The sequence below is a fragment of the Catharus ustulatus genome, chromosome 15 (genome assembly GCF_009819885.2).
Source record: "Catharus ustulatus isolate bCatUst1 chromosome 15, bCatUst1.pri.v2, whole genome shotgun sequence".
Classification (NCBI taxonomy): domain Eukaryota; kingdom Metazoa; phylum Chordata; class Aves; order Passeriformes; family Turdidae; genus Catharus; species Catharus ustulatus.
This window is the reverse complement of record NC_046235.1, coordinates 9,687,268-9,703,025: the sequence shown is the minus strand read 5'-3', so window position 1 is coordinate 9,703,025 and position 15,758 is coordinate 9,687,268. Positions and strand designations below refer to the sequence as shown.

General features: G+C 41.8%; 1 protein-coding gene across 3 annotated transcripts; it reads right to left on the bottom strand.

The window, feature by feature from the left end:
* Window positions 1–1,228: 1,228 nt before the first annotated feature.
* Window positions 1,229–13,336, bottom strand: C15H5orf24 (chromosome 15 C5orf24 homolog). Of its 3 annotated transcripts, none has more exons than XM_033073198.1 (2): window positions 13,234–13,336; window positions 1,229–5,884 (listed from the first exon to the last, which is right to left on the bottom strand). In XM_033073198.1, the coding sequence occupies exon 2, from the start codon at window positions 5,879–5,881 to the stop codon at window positions 5,315–5,317; it is 567 nt and encodes a 188-aa protein (XP_032929089.1). In that variant the 5' UTR covers window positions 5,882–5,884; window positions 13,234–13,336; the 3' UTR covers window positions 1,229–5,314. The 3 variants fall into 3 exon arrangements, with proteins under 3 accessions (XP_032929089.1, XP_032929090.1, XP_032929091.1); XM_033073199.2 differs by lacking the exon at window positions 13,234–13,336 and adding an exon at window positions 7,472–7,624; XM_033073200.1 differs by lacking the exon at window positions 13,234–13,336 and having other exon boundaries at window positions 1,229–3,594; window positions 5,455–5,884.
* Window positions 13,337–15,758: the final 2,422 nt, after the last annotated feature.

The window sequence follows — 15,758 nt, the reverse complement described above, 5'->3', positions numbered from 1 at the left end:
ACATAACTGAGGTTATGGAAGACAGAACCACTTTAAAGACTCCTTGAAGATGTGCAGTTTGTGTAGCTGATACCCCACACGCTGGTCTGCCAGCATGAATAAATCCTGAACTGGCCCTGTCATCAGGAACCACACCTGGCCTCATACGCCAGCTGTGCACTGAGGCACGGGCTCCCTGCAGCTTCCATCCTTCCATTCATTCCATGGCACAGAACACAGCAGCCATGGAAGCAGTCAAGCACCTTCCAGCACATCTGAAAAGGCTGTATTCTTGTTTGATACAATTTGTGACTGATACAATATCTAATTAAGGTTTCTTAATCTGAGGAAATCTTAGGGTTTCCTCACAACCAATAAAATAATGTATGTTGCTCATGCAATTATGTCCAGGAACTGAGATTTTTAGACCAGTATGTAGCAGACTGCTGTTGAACTCTGCTCTGAACATATCCAGTCACCTTCAAGGCCAAATATTTAAAATTCTCAAAATGGCCAATCAAAAAAAACCCAAAAAAAACAACCAATCAACCAACCAACCCAATATTACTTTTCAGGTGAATTCAAAGCCTGCAAAATAATAGCAACTGACATTTGGAATATTCCAACTCTCCAGGTGTATTCAAGGCCTTTGAAAGTTTACAGGAAAGAAAACAAAGGGTGCTGGAGAGCAAGCAGAGGATGCAGGCCTGGGAGTCTGGACTGCAGCTTCTGGTGGGTAGGACTGCCTGTTCTTCCCCAAAATTATTGAAAAACTTTAGTAAAGAGAAAAAAATTTAAAAGTGTTGAGTGACAGAGTACATCTTACCAACACAGATAAACTGGACTGTTCCTGGAATACAGGGATAAATACGTCTTATCACAGAATAATGAATTATGACCACCACTCCATGAAAACTTTATTTATAGAGTACTTTCAAATTGATTTCCATGTGCAACAGAGGAAAAAGTTAGCAGTTGACTATTTATCCATACAGGGTTATAGCTCCTTTCCTCCCCTTTTCTCTTATTTGAGTGAAAGGACAAGAACAATTAAGTTGCTGTCACACTGTTTTCCATTCATTAAAATATAAGCAACATTCCTCTATCTCCTGACACCTTGAAACTTGTAGAGTCTTTTTGCCTTAATGCAAATATATGTAATGTGCCTGTAAGAAGCAGCTAATGCTGTCAACTGGCATCTTTAGTCAGAATTTAAAAGACATACAAAAAAAAAAAAAGTGAAAAATGGTTAAGTTTTAAAGTATTAACTTTATTAATAAATATACATCCATATGATGATGTAAATACAGATCATGAACACTACTCCATTCCCATACACATAATTGCACACGAGTAGCTCAAGTTCATGGACATAAAAACATACACAGTATCTAATCAGGCTTTTTACAGCAGAGGACAGGGTGCTGATACTAGTTACTTAACAGATTACTGTTACCCCCAAAGTAAACCTGTGGAAAAGCAAATGATGAAAGATTGAAGGAACAGAAAGTGGTTCAAATTTCAGAATACAGATTCTTCTATTTAAAAAAAAAGTCACAAGGAGAAAGGTCTGGTCTCTACTAAAATCATAAATATATTTAGCGGTGTTAAAATATATGCATTAAAATAGAGAAGAATAATCTTTTTGTAATCAGAAATGAAGTTTGCATTTCCAAGTATTTATGATTGTTATCAGCTGTTTTAACTGTCAACTCTAAGGGTAGCATGAAACATTATTATACATATAACAAAGAACAGCAGAGTCACAGCTAATGAAACCATTGCACAAATGACTTCACATTGCTCTGCCTTTTAAAGCTCTTCAAAATGGGGGAGGGAATTAAATTCTCATCTGAATTACTCGGTGTATTGTAGTTCCAGGTAATTCTCTTCCAAGATACATCATTTTTCACTGACAAGGCTTGGTTTTGTCCTGACTGAACATTAAGATCCTTCAGACAAAATGAAAATATATTCATTCAGAAGAGAGATCTTTAATGGCTCTAGTTAATTGGATTACTTTAAACTAAATCCAAGACATAAAGAACATTGCTTTAATGACAAAGCTAAGTGCTGATTTTAAAAATACCATCTATGATATCTAAGTCAGCTGCTTTTGATGGTATCTGATTTTTTTCTGCCAAAATATGGTGCTAGCATCTTGAATCTGTCCAGTGCAAGACTTTATAGTAGCAAAATTATTTGGTTTTAAAGTTTAAGTAAATTTAATCAGAAAATGAATAGTAGTTACTATATGTATCTTAAACAGTGAACTTTATAGCAACATTAAGGAATAATAGCAAGCTAATACATTTCATTTATGTATAAATAAGACATTAGAAACTTGTTAATTAAAAGAAATTATTAAAACCTAAACTTGACATGTCAGTCTTCTGAACAGTGTTAACACACAACAGTGATCCTAGCTTATGAATAGCTGAATTATGATATATAATATAAAATAAGCAATTTACCTTACAAGTAATGTATTCATACTATGGGGGGAAAATGCCTGTTTTCCCATTGGTACTAATAAAGTTTAGGCATTAACATGCTGTTTCAGTGTTTCTCATGGAAAGAAAAGTGTTGAAAAAAGCACAATGTATTCTGCAGAGTATACATAGGAAGAACAGAAGTATTTGAAATTTCCGTTTTCTAGTCACTTTGAATCTCCTCTTTTTTTTCCCCCTCACTGCATGGCACCAGTAAACTCTAGTCAGATATAAAATAAAGCAGAATTAGGAAATGCCAGCAGTGTAGTTCTGGTCTCCTTCCTCAATCCAGAGCGCCAAGCAGCACAGTGCAGGCTCTCTGAACACTTTTCTATTTGATGCTCATCATTTCACAACTGACAACATTAATTAGTTTTTACTGGGATTATATTTCATTTGATATAATTAATAAACACTGTAATGAACTGAAATTGCTTAGGTGATTTCATTATTTCATCAGCATACTTGAATACAAATTATTACTAGCAGAACAGCAATACATCTGCATTATCTCCTGACACACAGTACAGCACCATTGAGTGGATGCACAAGTGAGGAATGGACAGGAGCAAACAGGATCAACAGGAGGTAAGGAGTGGAGTTTCTCCAAGGTACAGTGGTGACATGCAACACGTTCCTTGCCAGCGAGGTGTGACACTCCTGCAGTTACACATTCAGCTGAAGAGGACTGCTTGCCCAGCTGAGCTCAGGAAAGAACTTAAAGCAGTCTTTTGTTGAAAAATTATCAGATTAAAAACAGCCAATACAACAGAGATCCTGAGGGTGAATGAACTCACGTTAGCATTTTGCAAGTGTCAGAAGTTACATCTTCTGAGAGAGACTGCTAAATTTCAGACTTGCGAATTTGTTGAGGAACAGAACGTAAAACTGGATTTCAGAGCTTCAGCATGAAGAAACTATTCCTTAGTAGCAATTTAGCTGCCATTAGTTCATCTATTGACTAAGGAGCCATCCAGTAAAAGTTGAGGTTCATTGTCTTAGTTGCCAGTGCATACACAGTTCCCCCAAAACAATTCAACACACCTATTGTAAAGTACAGCAAAAGTCCAGCTCAATATGTGTTAGGCATCACTGGAACACCTGAAGGCTTGCTGCTTTTTTCCTGATAAAAAAGGTATGAAACATGACATCTGTTTCTTAAGTTGTCATCACTGAAATCAAGAGGTCTAGTCAAAATGACAGCAGGCCATAATAGCATTTATGTTAACAAAAATGACCATCATCATCACCCATTCAGCACAGGCCCAATTAACCCAAATTTTATTCTCCCCCAAATCTGCAAACTCTCCATATTCCCCCTCCCCAGGTATTTCAATTTATCGTAAAGTTATTTTGTATGTGAAATGACTTAAACATAAACTTTCTTCCAGATTAAAAAGTTTTAGTTTCAGTATAATTAATTTAGAAAAAACAATATGCAACATTGAGGACGGATTTTTTTTTCCTTTTGAAGTCTGGATGAAAGTATTTTATACACTCACACATTCTCTCACACTTAAAAAAAATTACACACACCAGTTAAAAAAGAACATTTTTTTTGCGAGGAGGGGAGATTTTAGTTTGAGTCAAGGAAGGTATTTATAGTTAACCAACAATATTTTTTTCCAGCTTGCATGCATAGATGAATTACTCTATATCTGGGATCTAGCAGTGCAGTAAACTGCATCCTGTTTGCATCAGCTATACAGTTTGCTTTTATAAATCATGAAAATTGTGTCCTTTGGTAGATATATAAGCTTCCATAACTTAAATATAGTATAAATGTCTAAGAATGAAGTAACTATTTCCAGGAATATCTGGCGAAACTGAGTCTAAAAATTTGGCAACAGTGTCTATTTAAAAAGTGTAATTTGTAAACATTATAGGTTATTACTTTAAAAGCTATTAAACTGTCGCCATCTAAGCACAGATTTGAAAGGCAAAAGCCAGTGTAAATAGCTATTTACAGATTTAAGAACATACTGTTTAATATTAATCAAGTGGCTAACTAGAATGAACAGTACTTAACTTCTTATAAAATATTTCAAACTGCAAAGAATTATTTGTGGTTTGGTACATGTACTATTAGGCATTTCAAAATTATACAGCAGCATCCTGTAACAGTGTAACTAAAAGAACAGCTCTCAGCTAAAGGCAAAGTAACTCGTCTTTGTAAGGTGCTGTGAAGCTGTAACACTGTACAAATGCTCAGGTTTCTTTCATATCTTCCAAAATATTTTTGGAGCATTAGTTGAAATTCACTTAATGCTACAACTCTAGAAATAAAAGCCACTGAAAATCACTTTAGAAAAGAAGGTTGGGGTTTTTTTTTTGTTTAAGTTTTTAAGACTATTTTAAGTCTATCTGAGGTCTGTAGAAGATCCTGCAGAACTGGAAAATGTGGTTTGCCACTTTGCTTATCAGTTTTTCCTACCAAGTAAGAACTTAACTAGCTGAGTTGCTTATTGTGGGACAGACCACATCATGAACCATCAGCCAGCTAATTTCTGTCCTCTTTATTTCAATTATTTAATGCATAACCACACATCTAGATTTATGAGAAACTGAACTTAAAACTAGGGATATGGACATTACTTAAGTATGGGCACCAAGGCATAATGTATCATTTTAGACTTCCTTATAAATTTTGATTTAAACAGAAGCCTCATTAAACAAAAGCCTTCTCAACATTCTGTAGAAGTTATTAACTGCACCCGTAGGTTATGGCATTATTGAAATAAAATCTAGAAGCTCAGACTTAAGCAAACGTTACAAGAAAACTCAAGAAACATGCCCAAAATCAGCATAAAGCAGATTAGTAAGGAGTTACTCATTCCCTCCCTTCATTCATTAGGCTGTTTGATTTTGCTGCTAGTTTCACCAGCAGCATGGACTCCTCTGTTATGCACCATAGGGTAAGGAAAAGCTGCACTGCCACAAGTATAATTTAGATTCGCAAGCCGTGATAGAGCTTTAATGCTACCTGGAGGTCTGCCTGGGCTGACTTTGTATCCTGCTGCTTTAGTTGTACCCAAGGGTCTGCCTGGACTTGTCTTAAATCCAGCTGCTTTGGTGGTCCCCAGGGGTCGACCTGTGCTGGTTCGGTACCCTGCTGATTTCGTGGTCCCTGACGGCCTTCCACGTTTCCCGGAGCGGTTGAGGTTTTTCTTTTTCTTTAGTTCATCTTTTGTCTCTAAATTCCTGCCACTTGTGGTCTGCAAGTGGGAGTCGTTCAAGGCATCTTGTCTCTGGCAGGCAATGGGTTTGTGGCTGACTGTGTGGCTGTACTTGCTCTGCTGTGTGGCATAGAGGTCAAACTGATCCGCAGCCCTCACATTGTCTTCGTTCAGGCAAGAGCTCTTGCCGGTCCCACAGAAAGCTGGATTACTGCTGGCAACAGGGTGCATCATTTTCTACCAAAAATAAGGAGAGGGAAATACATATCAATATACCATAAAACTGCAGCGTTTCACAAAAGAGGATCTTTCAAAGGCTACCTCTGTTTCATAAAATTAGTCCGAACTACTTTGTCTGTTTTTAGTAAACAGCATTTACGTCAGTCAATTACCTTTACAATGAGTTTTACTGAGCTTTCACTTGAGGTTCTGCATGGTAACCTTTACACACAGTGAAAAAGGACAGTTTAAACCACATAATATTCACATAGGTATAATTAGGGAAGAAGTTAAAAAACTGAACAATAGCATTTTAGCAACCAAGACCTACAATATTTGCTCAATATTTGCTCATCTATGACTCCAAAACCCTTTTAACCAAATCTCATCTAGATCTTAATTGTTCTGGCTCTAAGATTAGTATGTGACTCAGCTGTAAGCCAAAGAAAAATATGTTATAAAACACTCTTGTTATAGTAGATATAGGATCCTAAAATTTCTTTTATTTGCTTAACTGCAGCAAAAGAATAAAGTGCTAATCAGTTTTCTTATTTTATGTCACAATTAGTGTCAAAGAAAGAAACACATAAGGCATTTGGCAACACAATGTTGACATAGTTGGGAAAGCAGAGGGATGAAATGAAATTATAATGAAGTACAAGATACTGGATTGCAGAAATGCCATTACTGTCCTAGTTAGGAGAGCATGTACAAACTGCTAGCAATGCCAGCACTGAGATATGTTGATATTGTTGGCATTGCAAACAACTCTGGGAAATAAAGCAATAATATCTTGCATTCAACTATACTACTTCTACAACTTAAATAAGCTGCAAATACTCAAAGTCTGTAACATTTAGCCATGCTGAAGACAAAATTAAGCCAATAAATATCTGACCCTTCAGAGTATTTCTATGTCTTACAGTGACATTTAGGACACCAAAAATATCCTCCCATGGTCAATTCCCAGTAGATAAGGTCTGGAAGATTTATTATCTTTTCCCTACAATAGCTCTGGAATATCACCTACAGCAACACAATTTAAACTCTACCATTGATTACTGAATTTATTTGGCAGTTATGAATGTTTCCTGCCAAAAAGAAAGCACACAGCACAGTGTATTTACCCTGGAGTAAATCCCCGTGCTCTTTTCTCCTGATTACAAAGGATGCATTCCCTGTTGGAACACTCAATCTACCCTGGCTTGCCAAAGGCACATTACAGTGTACATTACTCTTGTGCAAACATATGAATATGGGTTTATATCAAATAGCGAAATTATGATAGAAATATAGTTTAAATATTAGATGTTCTAGCAGAGATAATCCAAGTGCTACAATCCTGGTGCATTGCATGGGGTACAGTAGAACAAAAGTGAAAGCACTGTTATTGCAGCTGTTAACGTCCAAACAAAACAACTAAGAATAGTTTGCAAGCCTGCACTTAGCAAAGGACAAAGGAAGTAAGCTCAGGTCAAGAGACCAGACAGACTTTTCTGTGCAGCAATACAGAAAGAAGCTTAAGGTTTTCTACAATTAGGAGTAAAAAAATGTTACCTTTCTTTAACCCCACTAGAAAAGTGCCTGCAATATCACAAAAAATACCTGAGATTTTCCATGCTATGTAACTGCAAACATGAGGGTTCCATAATGTCCTTTTGTTGCAGAGAGAGCAAAGCCCTGCAGCTCTGAAAGGCTGTTCAGCTGTTTGTTGATCCACTAGAGACACTTGGAGTGGTGAGCAGCATTCTTGTCTCAGCACTCATTTTAAACACAGGAATACCGGCTTTGGCCCCAAAAAACTGCTCCAAGCTCAACTGCCACAAAGAAGGATCAGCTGAGCTGCCCAGTATCCAAGGAAAACACCAGAGCTGAAAGAAGGCACTGAATAAAAGTAGAGGCCTCTGGTATTTTTCATGAGACCAACCAGGCTCACACTCACTCCTGTATTGCTTTCTTATTCTCTGCTTCTTCTCATTACAATTGGGGGGATTTTTCCATCCATCTTTCTGGGGGAAAACCATCATAAGTACTCCTAGACAGTGAATATATTCTGCTGTTGTTGACAAATGCTGGAGCTTCATCACCATATGCATGTGCTTTGTGTCTACTGCAATACCACTGACAAACACTGACTTCACACACAGGCCCTGGCTGATACTTCACCTTCCATCTGGCAACAACCAGCATCACTGGAAAGGATGAACAAAGAAAGACAGCAAAGATTAGTAACTGTTTAAATTTCTTTCTAGAGGAAGCTTAACAAAACCCCCCCATTTCAGTGGAAGACTGCCAATAAGATTTTTTAAAATGCATTTCCTGCCCCCCCATTTTTCATCAAACCATGCAAATTTCAAGTAGTAGCCAAGGTTCCTCTTCTATCTTCTTTGATTTAAGAGTTTTTTTGAAAATTTTTAAAAGGAAATCTGTAATCAAGCTTAATTACCCTAACATGGAATATCCAGCATAATTTTCCTTCATTCACATTACAGCAGGGAATAAAAGAATGAAGAGTCTATCTGTAGAGTGGAAGCAGGTTTCTTGGCAGGGAGATATACAGCATAAAAGAAAATTGGTACAAAATGCAAAGCTATGCCAATTTAAAAATTACACTCTAGCTAAACTGTATAGCTAAAGACATAAAAGTTTGTGTGCAATCATTCTTGAATAAAACCCTCCAAAATGTTTCCAACAAGATAGAACTTTCTCGTTTTAAATGTGTAAATAGACATATAAAAATATTTGCAACATTTTACTTAAATCAGTTTTTAAACTGATTTAACTGACTGGCTGAATATCTCTGTATCAACAAACAGCTGAGACATTGCAACAAGGAAATTTAGTTGTATTTCAAAAAGATTTGCTGGAAAGTGGAGGATTTTCTGTATGATCTTTTAGTGTCTGGTAATTTGTATCTATACAAATGCTGGGGAAGGGAAGAGGCACTAGATAAGCCTACTTTGGGAAACAAGAGGCAGCTTCTCATGCAACAAAGCACAGAAGTTCCACCACTGCTGGAAAGAAACAGGCAATCCAGCTGGGACCCACTCAGCTTTGCTACAGGAGGATGTGTGGACACAGTCACCACCCTTCTTTGTACTCCTAAAATGCAGCTTAACACACAGCTCTAGCTCACACTGCTAAGGCTCCTGGTATGGTTATGGCCCATATCTCTCTCCAGGCTTTCCTCCTGCAGGAAATTCTCATTCATGACCCATTCACTACACAAAATTGTAATATCAAAGCTACTCAAATCACATTACATAAAACCATTCTCTTGGGCTGTGATGTGATGCCATCTTTGGCTTTCCAACATCATATCTTGCCTTCTTCATGGGCACCATTTAGCTGCCACTGAAGACAAGATGAAACCTTTCATGAGCAGAGAAGTTCACAAGGCCCCAGAACAGGCACTTGCTCAGTAGTTATTTTATACTGAGTACTGGGCCTCAGACCCATTATCTGCACTGAGCAGAATAATCAGTTCCAGCATAAGCAGCAGGAAACTGCTCTGCTCTCACCCACCCAAGCCTGCCTTCTGTGGCCTGGTGAGTGCCAGAACAGAGCAAGTGCCTCTGACTTCTGCTAAAACACAGCCGAATCACAGCAAAACTGCACGAAACTCAAAGTCCATCTATATGACAGCTTTTCAAATTATGAATACCAGGAAGGGTAAATTCCTCACACCAGCAGGGACAATTTTGCTTTAATAAGGGTTAGTTTACACTACCCACTCGTTTCTCTGAGGTTTTTCACCGCTGAGCTTGCAATAGTTTCCACAGTATCGATGGGGCTGTGGGAAGCTGTAGCAGCACATTTTCATCATCATCCAGCACATACAAAATATGTGACTCGCTACTCAACAGCACAAGCAGCCACGAGCATGGTTTGTGCACAGCTCTCTGAAGGTCACTGCTGCCAGTGAACGTCACGGGAGCGGAGCACAGGCCCGGCTCTGTTCAGAACCCCTCATAAAGGACGCTCTGTGCTGAGCTCCATGGCCCTCAGGAGCGTCACAGGGCTCCTTTGCTCTGCACGGGGGCTGAGCAGCAACAGCAGCAGGAGGAATATATTCCCTTTCAAGACCACAACAGAAATACGGTGTCAGTTCTGTTCTCTCTTAGGACAGCATGTGTGAGAAATCCTTTCATAATTCACTGAGAAGAATTAATTCTATCAATTTAAATGTTTTTCACATGTCCCTTTTATTGTCAGTTCCTTTTCTACACATTAACTCTTGCTAAAAGCAGGGCCTTACCCAGTTTTCAAAACCCTGTAACTGTTTGCTTTCACAAAGATGCACCTTACCTGGAGTATTCAGATAAATGTAAATATTTTTAAAATACTAAGTATGAAATCCTATCAATGGCACAACATACACTGCAACACCTGAACCTACAATTGAAATCTTATCTACTTGTGAAGCTTAATAACCAGCTTTTCTGCACTGTGCTTATGAAGCCATTTCCACAGCTGGTGCATAATAGGATTTTTCTTACCATTTGCACCAGTTAAAATGTATTTTAAACTGCCAAAATATAAAAAATAATTTCATTACAGCAGTGACTTGCTAGAGTTACAACATGACAACGTAAGAGTGCAAATCCAGAGACAACACAGTTTTGGAAATGGTTTCTTTCTCAATTATTCTTAGAAATTAAAGAGTTCTCCAAGCAATACAACTTAGAAGTATGGTCCTTCTCCCGATGACACAGAGTCATTTTTTTATATGACAGAAGAGTTATTTGGAGCTGAAACACCCACCCCCTTCAAATTCCCCTTCCCCAGAAGTGCCAGGCAGAGTGGGAACCTTCACTCACCAGCATTTGTGCTGCCTACTCCTCACCAGAGAGCTGCAACCTGAGTGCAGTCTCTGTACCCCCGGGAGTTCAAGTCTTTTGTCTCAGACACCCTAGGAAAAAAAAGCTCTCCAAAGCCTAAGCACCAGCTTTGTATTACAGACAAAGCTCAGATGCTCTCACAGAGTTGATGTTGGCAAGCACCACTAGGCTAAGTGTCAAGTAAACTGAACTTTTAGGGTTCACTCATTATTTGATTGCAAAACCAAGCAAACAAGTAGTTCCTAAAAACCAAATAAGCCATATGCAAGGGCAGAGTTTCACTAGATGCTAACATTAGCAAGGATGCTGGCTGACTTCTTGTCACCCCAAAATGAAGATCATATATTATGACGATGAACAGGACACCTTGAAAGGCTTAAGACAGCTTCACAAAAATTAAGGAAGACAGTATTAATTACCTCTGCACCTCCAGTCACACTGACACAACTGACAGTTTGGTTTCATAATCAACAGAAACCACTCTGAATCCACCCTTTTTCTGAGCAGGACAATCTTGCCCTTTCCTCTTCTCCCACATTCCCACTCCTTCTGCCAACACTAACTATTGTGCAAAAGCAGGATAAATCAACACCAGGGATCAGATCCAGGTGAATATTAATCCAACAAGAAAGCAAAAGCAACAGTGTGTAGGCATGGGGGCAAGAGAGTAACAGAAACCCACATTTCCATTAGCACAGAGACAGTCCCAGGTCAGCCTAAGCCACATTACCCACTGACCCCACTGCCTGCTGTTACTTAAAAAAAAAACAAGATCTCAAAAAGATGGTCTTAGTGGACTTCAGACATCTGGATGACAGGCATGACAAGTCTCAAACACAGCACAGGGAATGGAGGTTGGAGAAAAACCCCAGAGGTGGGGTTGGAGCAGCACAGAATTGAGGCAGCCATTAGGCCAGACAGACTGGCTTAGGAGAGTACGGTGAAACTGCACCCTCATTATTCTGTGGTTCTGCAATTACCAAACTTCAAGGCAAACCAAATATGCACATGAATGATGGAGCAGGTAGAGATGGATCTTTATAAAGAAAGGATTATTAGTGTTTGTGAATTGTCCATTCACCTTAAGGGGCTATTCCCAAATAAAAAGGAGCAGTCCTTGCCATAGCCTAGAACAAGGCTTTGAGGAGCTGGAGATGCTTATTCATCTCAGTGGGTGTTCTCGCCCACCCGCTCTTCTCCCCAGGGCTGCAGTCTCAAACAATAGCTCGAGAGGTAAGAGGTGCTCATTCATCTCAGTGGGTGTTCTGACCTACCCTCTCCTTTCCCTAGCCTGCTACCAACAAAAGGACTTTCAAGCTTAAGAGATGGATCAAGCATCTCCTTCCTGATGTGCATTTTCAGTGTTTCTTTGTGCCAGGACCGTGCAGAAGGCTCAGGACACCTGTCCACACACCCAAACACAGCCATGGCAGCGTCCTTGTGTGAGGCTACAGAAAGACAAAGTCCACTTGTTGAAACTGTTCAACAATGGCCAATGGAAAAACATACTGGATTTTTATTTAAGGTTGCATCTAAAATATGAGGGATAGAGGTACAGACACACACATACACAATTCTAAGAGAAACTGGCATGTGAAGACTGAAATAGTAATAAACCATAATTTAAGAAATATTTTAACGGAGTGTCCCTCCTACCCTTTCATTTTACACAAATAAAAACCACATGGATCAAAGTAACTGTTGATCCAGGGAGAACTGCACACAAATTTAAGCTGCAACTACACACTAATTAATTACCGCAGAAGGACTATGCACAAACAAGAATGCACTACACTATCCGTAACTGTCCTCGAGAAACATATCACTGACACGAGTTGTGTTAGAACGCAAAGAGGCACAGAAGGGACACAGCGAGGCTCTCCAGGTACCCCGGTGTGCAGGTGAGCGAAGGCATCCGCTACTCAGGCATGTCAGGAAATACACCCATGGGCTGTACGCACACATCCAGATGGCCCAAGCGAATGGGAATGTGTTCTAAGTAAACAGCCCTGCACACACAGCTGCCCCACGCACGGAGGGCGCAGAGGGTGCTGAAGGGAAGGAGCAATTCCCGGCCGCAGGATGGAGAGCAGGAGGGCCCAGCCCCACCTGGAGCGGCCAAGGGCCGGCTGAGGGGACAAAGGGGCGGCTCACAGCTCCCTCCGACTCGGCCGCAGCCGGGGACACCGCGCCGGGGGCGGCCTCGCGTGTCCCGCGTCCGGCGCGGGGGCACGGCCAGGGCCCGGCCCTCAGCCCTCAGCCCTCAGCCCCGGGCACGGCCGGCCGAGGACAGCGGGACAGGCGGCGATGGCGCAGCTCCCTCAGCGCGGCCCCGCGGGGCCCGGGCACCGCACCCTGGGGCAAGGAGACCGCAGGATCGCCCTCAGCGGCGGGGACGGAGCGGAGGGGGAAGAGGAGAGCCCCGCTCCGATCCCCTCCCCCGCTGGCCGCGGCTCCATCTTGCCCGCCGCCGCCTCCCACCGCGCGGAGCAAGGGCCGAGGCCCGCGGGCCCGACCCGCACCTACCTGAGAAGCTCGGGACGGCGGCGGCGGCGGCGGGCGGAGCAGCCGCCTCCCCACACCGCGCCGGGCGGCTGCAGGGAGGGGACGGGCGCAGGGGAGGGAGCGGCGCTGCGGCGGGCGCGGGCGGCGGGGCAGGCGGGGCGCGCTCCCGAGCGGGGCCGCGCCGCGGGGGCGCGCGCGGGGCGGGGCCGGTGAGGCCCCTCCCGCCGCCGGGGGTCGAGGCCGCGCGGCCGCCGCCGCCATTTTGTGGGGCGGGCGGGACGCGGTGCCGGTGGTCGGGGTCGGGGCCGGCCGGAGCGCTTGTGGCGCTGGGCATGGCCGCGCACAGCCCTGGCGGCGGATGAGGATTACTGGTGCTTCCATCACTGTCGTTGGGATAGGGCTGTGTGGTGTCTGCTGCGTCAAAATTACACACAGAATCACAGGCTCAGTTCCAGACCTGTGGGGTCACCGAGCCCAGCTAAGACCAACACTGTCTGGTCAAACAGACCACGGCAGTGAGTGCCACATCCAGTCTTTACTCAGACACCTCCGGGGCAGTGACTCCATCACCTCCACTCCAGCTCATGCTGCAATCCATTACTGAATAGTCCAGCTTCACGGCTATGGAATGATGTATTACATTAACTCTCTCCCTGCTGACTCTGCAGTTGCAATAGTGGCCATTTCCTGTGTAGCTCACGCAGGGTTTGTTCCAAGCATGGATCATCGGTGTCTTACAGCACCAGTGTGGGCCTGCTGGTTATTAAATACTTTGCTTTGTTTCATCCATCTATGTTCTGAAGAGTTCAGTATTGTAGTAGCACTTGCTTATAAACACAACTTCATACCTGCAAGCAGGAACAGCAGCTGCACGAATTGCAACTTACAACTGTTTCCAGAAAGATGCCATCGAAACATGAATTTTAAGTGCCCAGCACATTTCACCATCCAGCCTTTTGCCCACTTGGTGGAGGGCTGTGACCAACATTTTTTTACTCCACATAACAGATTCCAGCCCTTCATTAGCACTCTTGGTCTAGGATCTGAATGACCACATCGGTCCTTAAATGACTGATACACAAAAGAGCCTGAAAAATATTGTATATTATTTAGATTATGTTTTAGATAATAAAAGCAAAAAATACCAGGAAACAAGAACCTGCAGCTTTCACAAATGGTTAATTCCTGCTTCTAAAAATATTTTCCTCTCCTGCTGTTGTTTGAAGAGCAGACTGCTGTACTCCAACACTAAGATATTCCATTTCTACAATACTTGGAGCTCTTCAGGGCAAAAATTGCTGTGAAACATCCTGCCAAGATGATGATTCGTATTCTTGCCATTTCTTCCTAATGCATGCAGGAATCATCACTTGCAATATAAGAAAGCAGCAGGGAAAAGCAACATTTATTTAGCTTAATTTAGCAAATGATTCAGTATATTTACAAAGCTCATCTTTCTGCTGTTCAAATGCCTGTTGGAAATGCCAATGAAAAATGGTTCCATTTGATACCTTTTTGGTGTCCTGTTATTTTAAGTATTTTAATCTGGAAGTTTATGAAGTCAGGCTGGGCTCCCTGATTTCTGCAGAAATTGTTGGTATGGTCTGAACAGCACACAGAAGCCATCGGACCCCAGAGGAGTGGAAGTGCAGTGCGAAGCAGTGAAAGGCTACATCCCACGCTGTGAAGCTGGAGCCCAGCTGTTGTCAAGGCTGTTGCTGGCAGAGCAGAGTAAGATCTAAATGTCTGACCTGGAACTGGCCATGGCTCACTGATGGCCAGGTTGGTTTTACTGCCCTGCACCAAAATCCAGGTAAAGCCACACCAGCTTAAATTGTCATCTGATATTAACAGGGCCTAGTCCCCTTGTATGAAACTGTGCTAATAACAACAGGGACTGAACACTGATAAACTGCTCTGCCACTGTCTTCTTTTGTCACAGCTCCCAGGGCCTGAACCACAGGTGTTCCTCTGGTTGTGAATCTGCTTCTTCCTTTTCTTCCTCTAAAGGACTGACTCATTAGCAGAACCAAATGATTACATTAATTATCTGTAAGATAAGTAATGCAATGAAATATTGTCCCTTCCCACATCCAAACCACAAAGTGCCATTTTCTTCCTCTCTCGCTGGAAGAAGGATCCACATTTTCAAGGGGAGGAAGGGCCTCAAAGCACAGGTTCCTTCTTCTGCCAATACAGGAGCTTTTCGCCAGTGCTGAGCTCCAGAGCACACTGAGCAAACAGGGAGAATTCAGTATGGGAACTGCCAGACCTCCTATTTAACTGAATTATCAGAGCTGGTAGTTTCCACAAATTCACTTCCTTGCTGAAACACACAGGCAGAGGAAATGTAGGTTTTAACGAAAATCTGTCATCTTAACTCTGAGTGTAACATTTTCCTTGCTTGGCCATTCATTTCAGAAGAGTTGCCATGGGGTATTTATTATTTTGAGAAATGTTTGTGATGATGAACTTCATGGCCAAAGTATAAAATAACTTAATCATATGCTCAGTCTGCAGTAGGTTATTAATAATTTCTTAGCTCA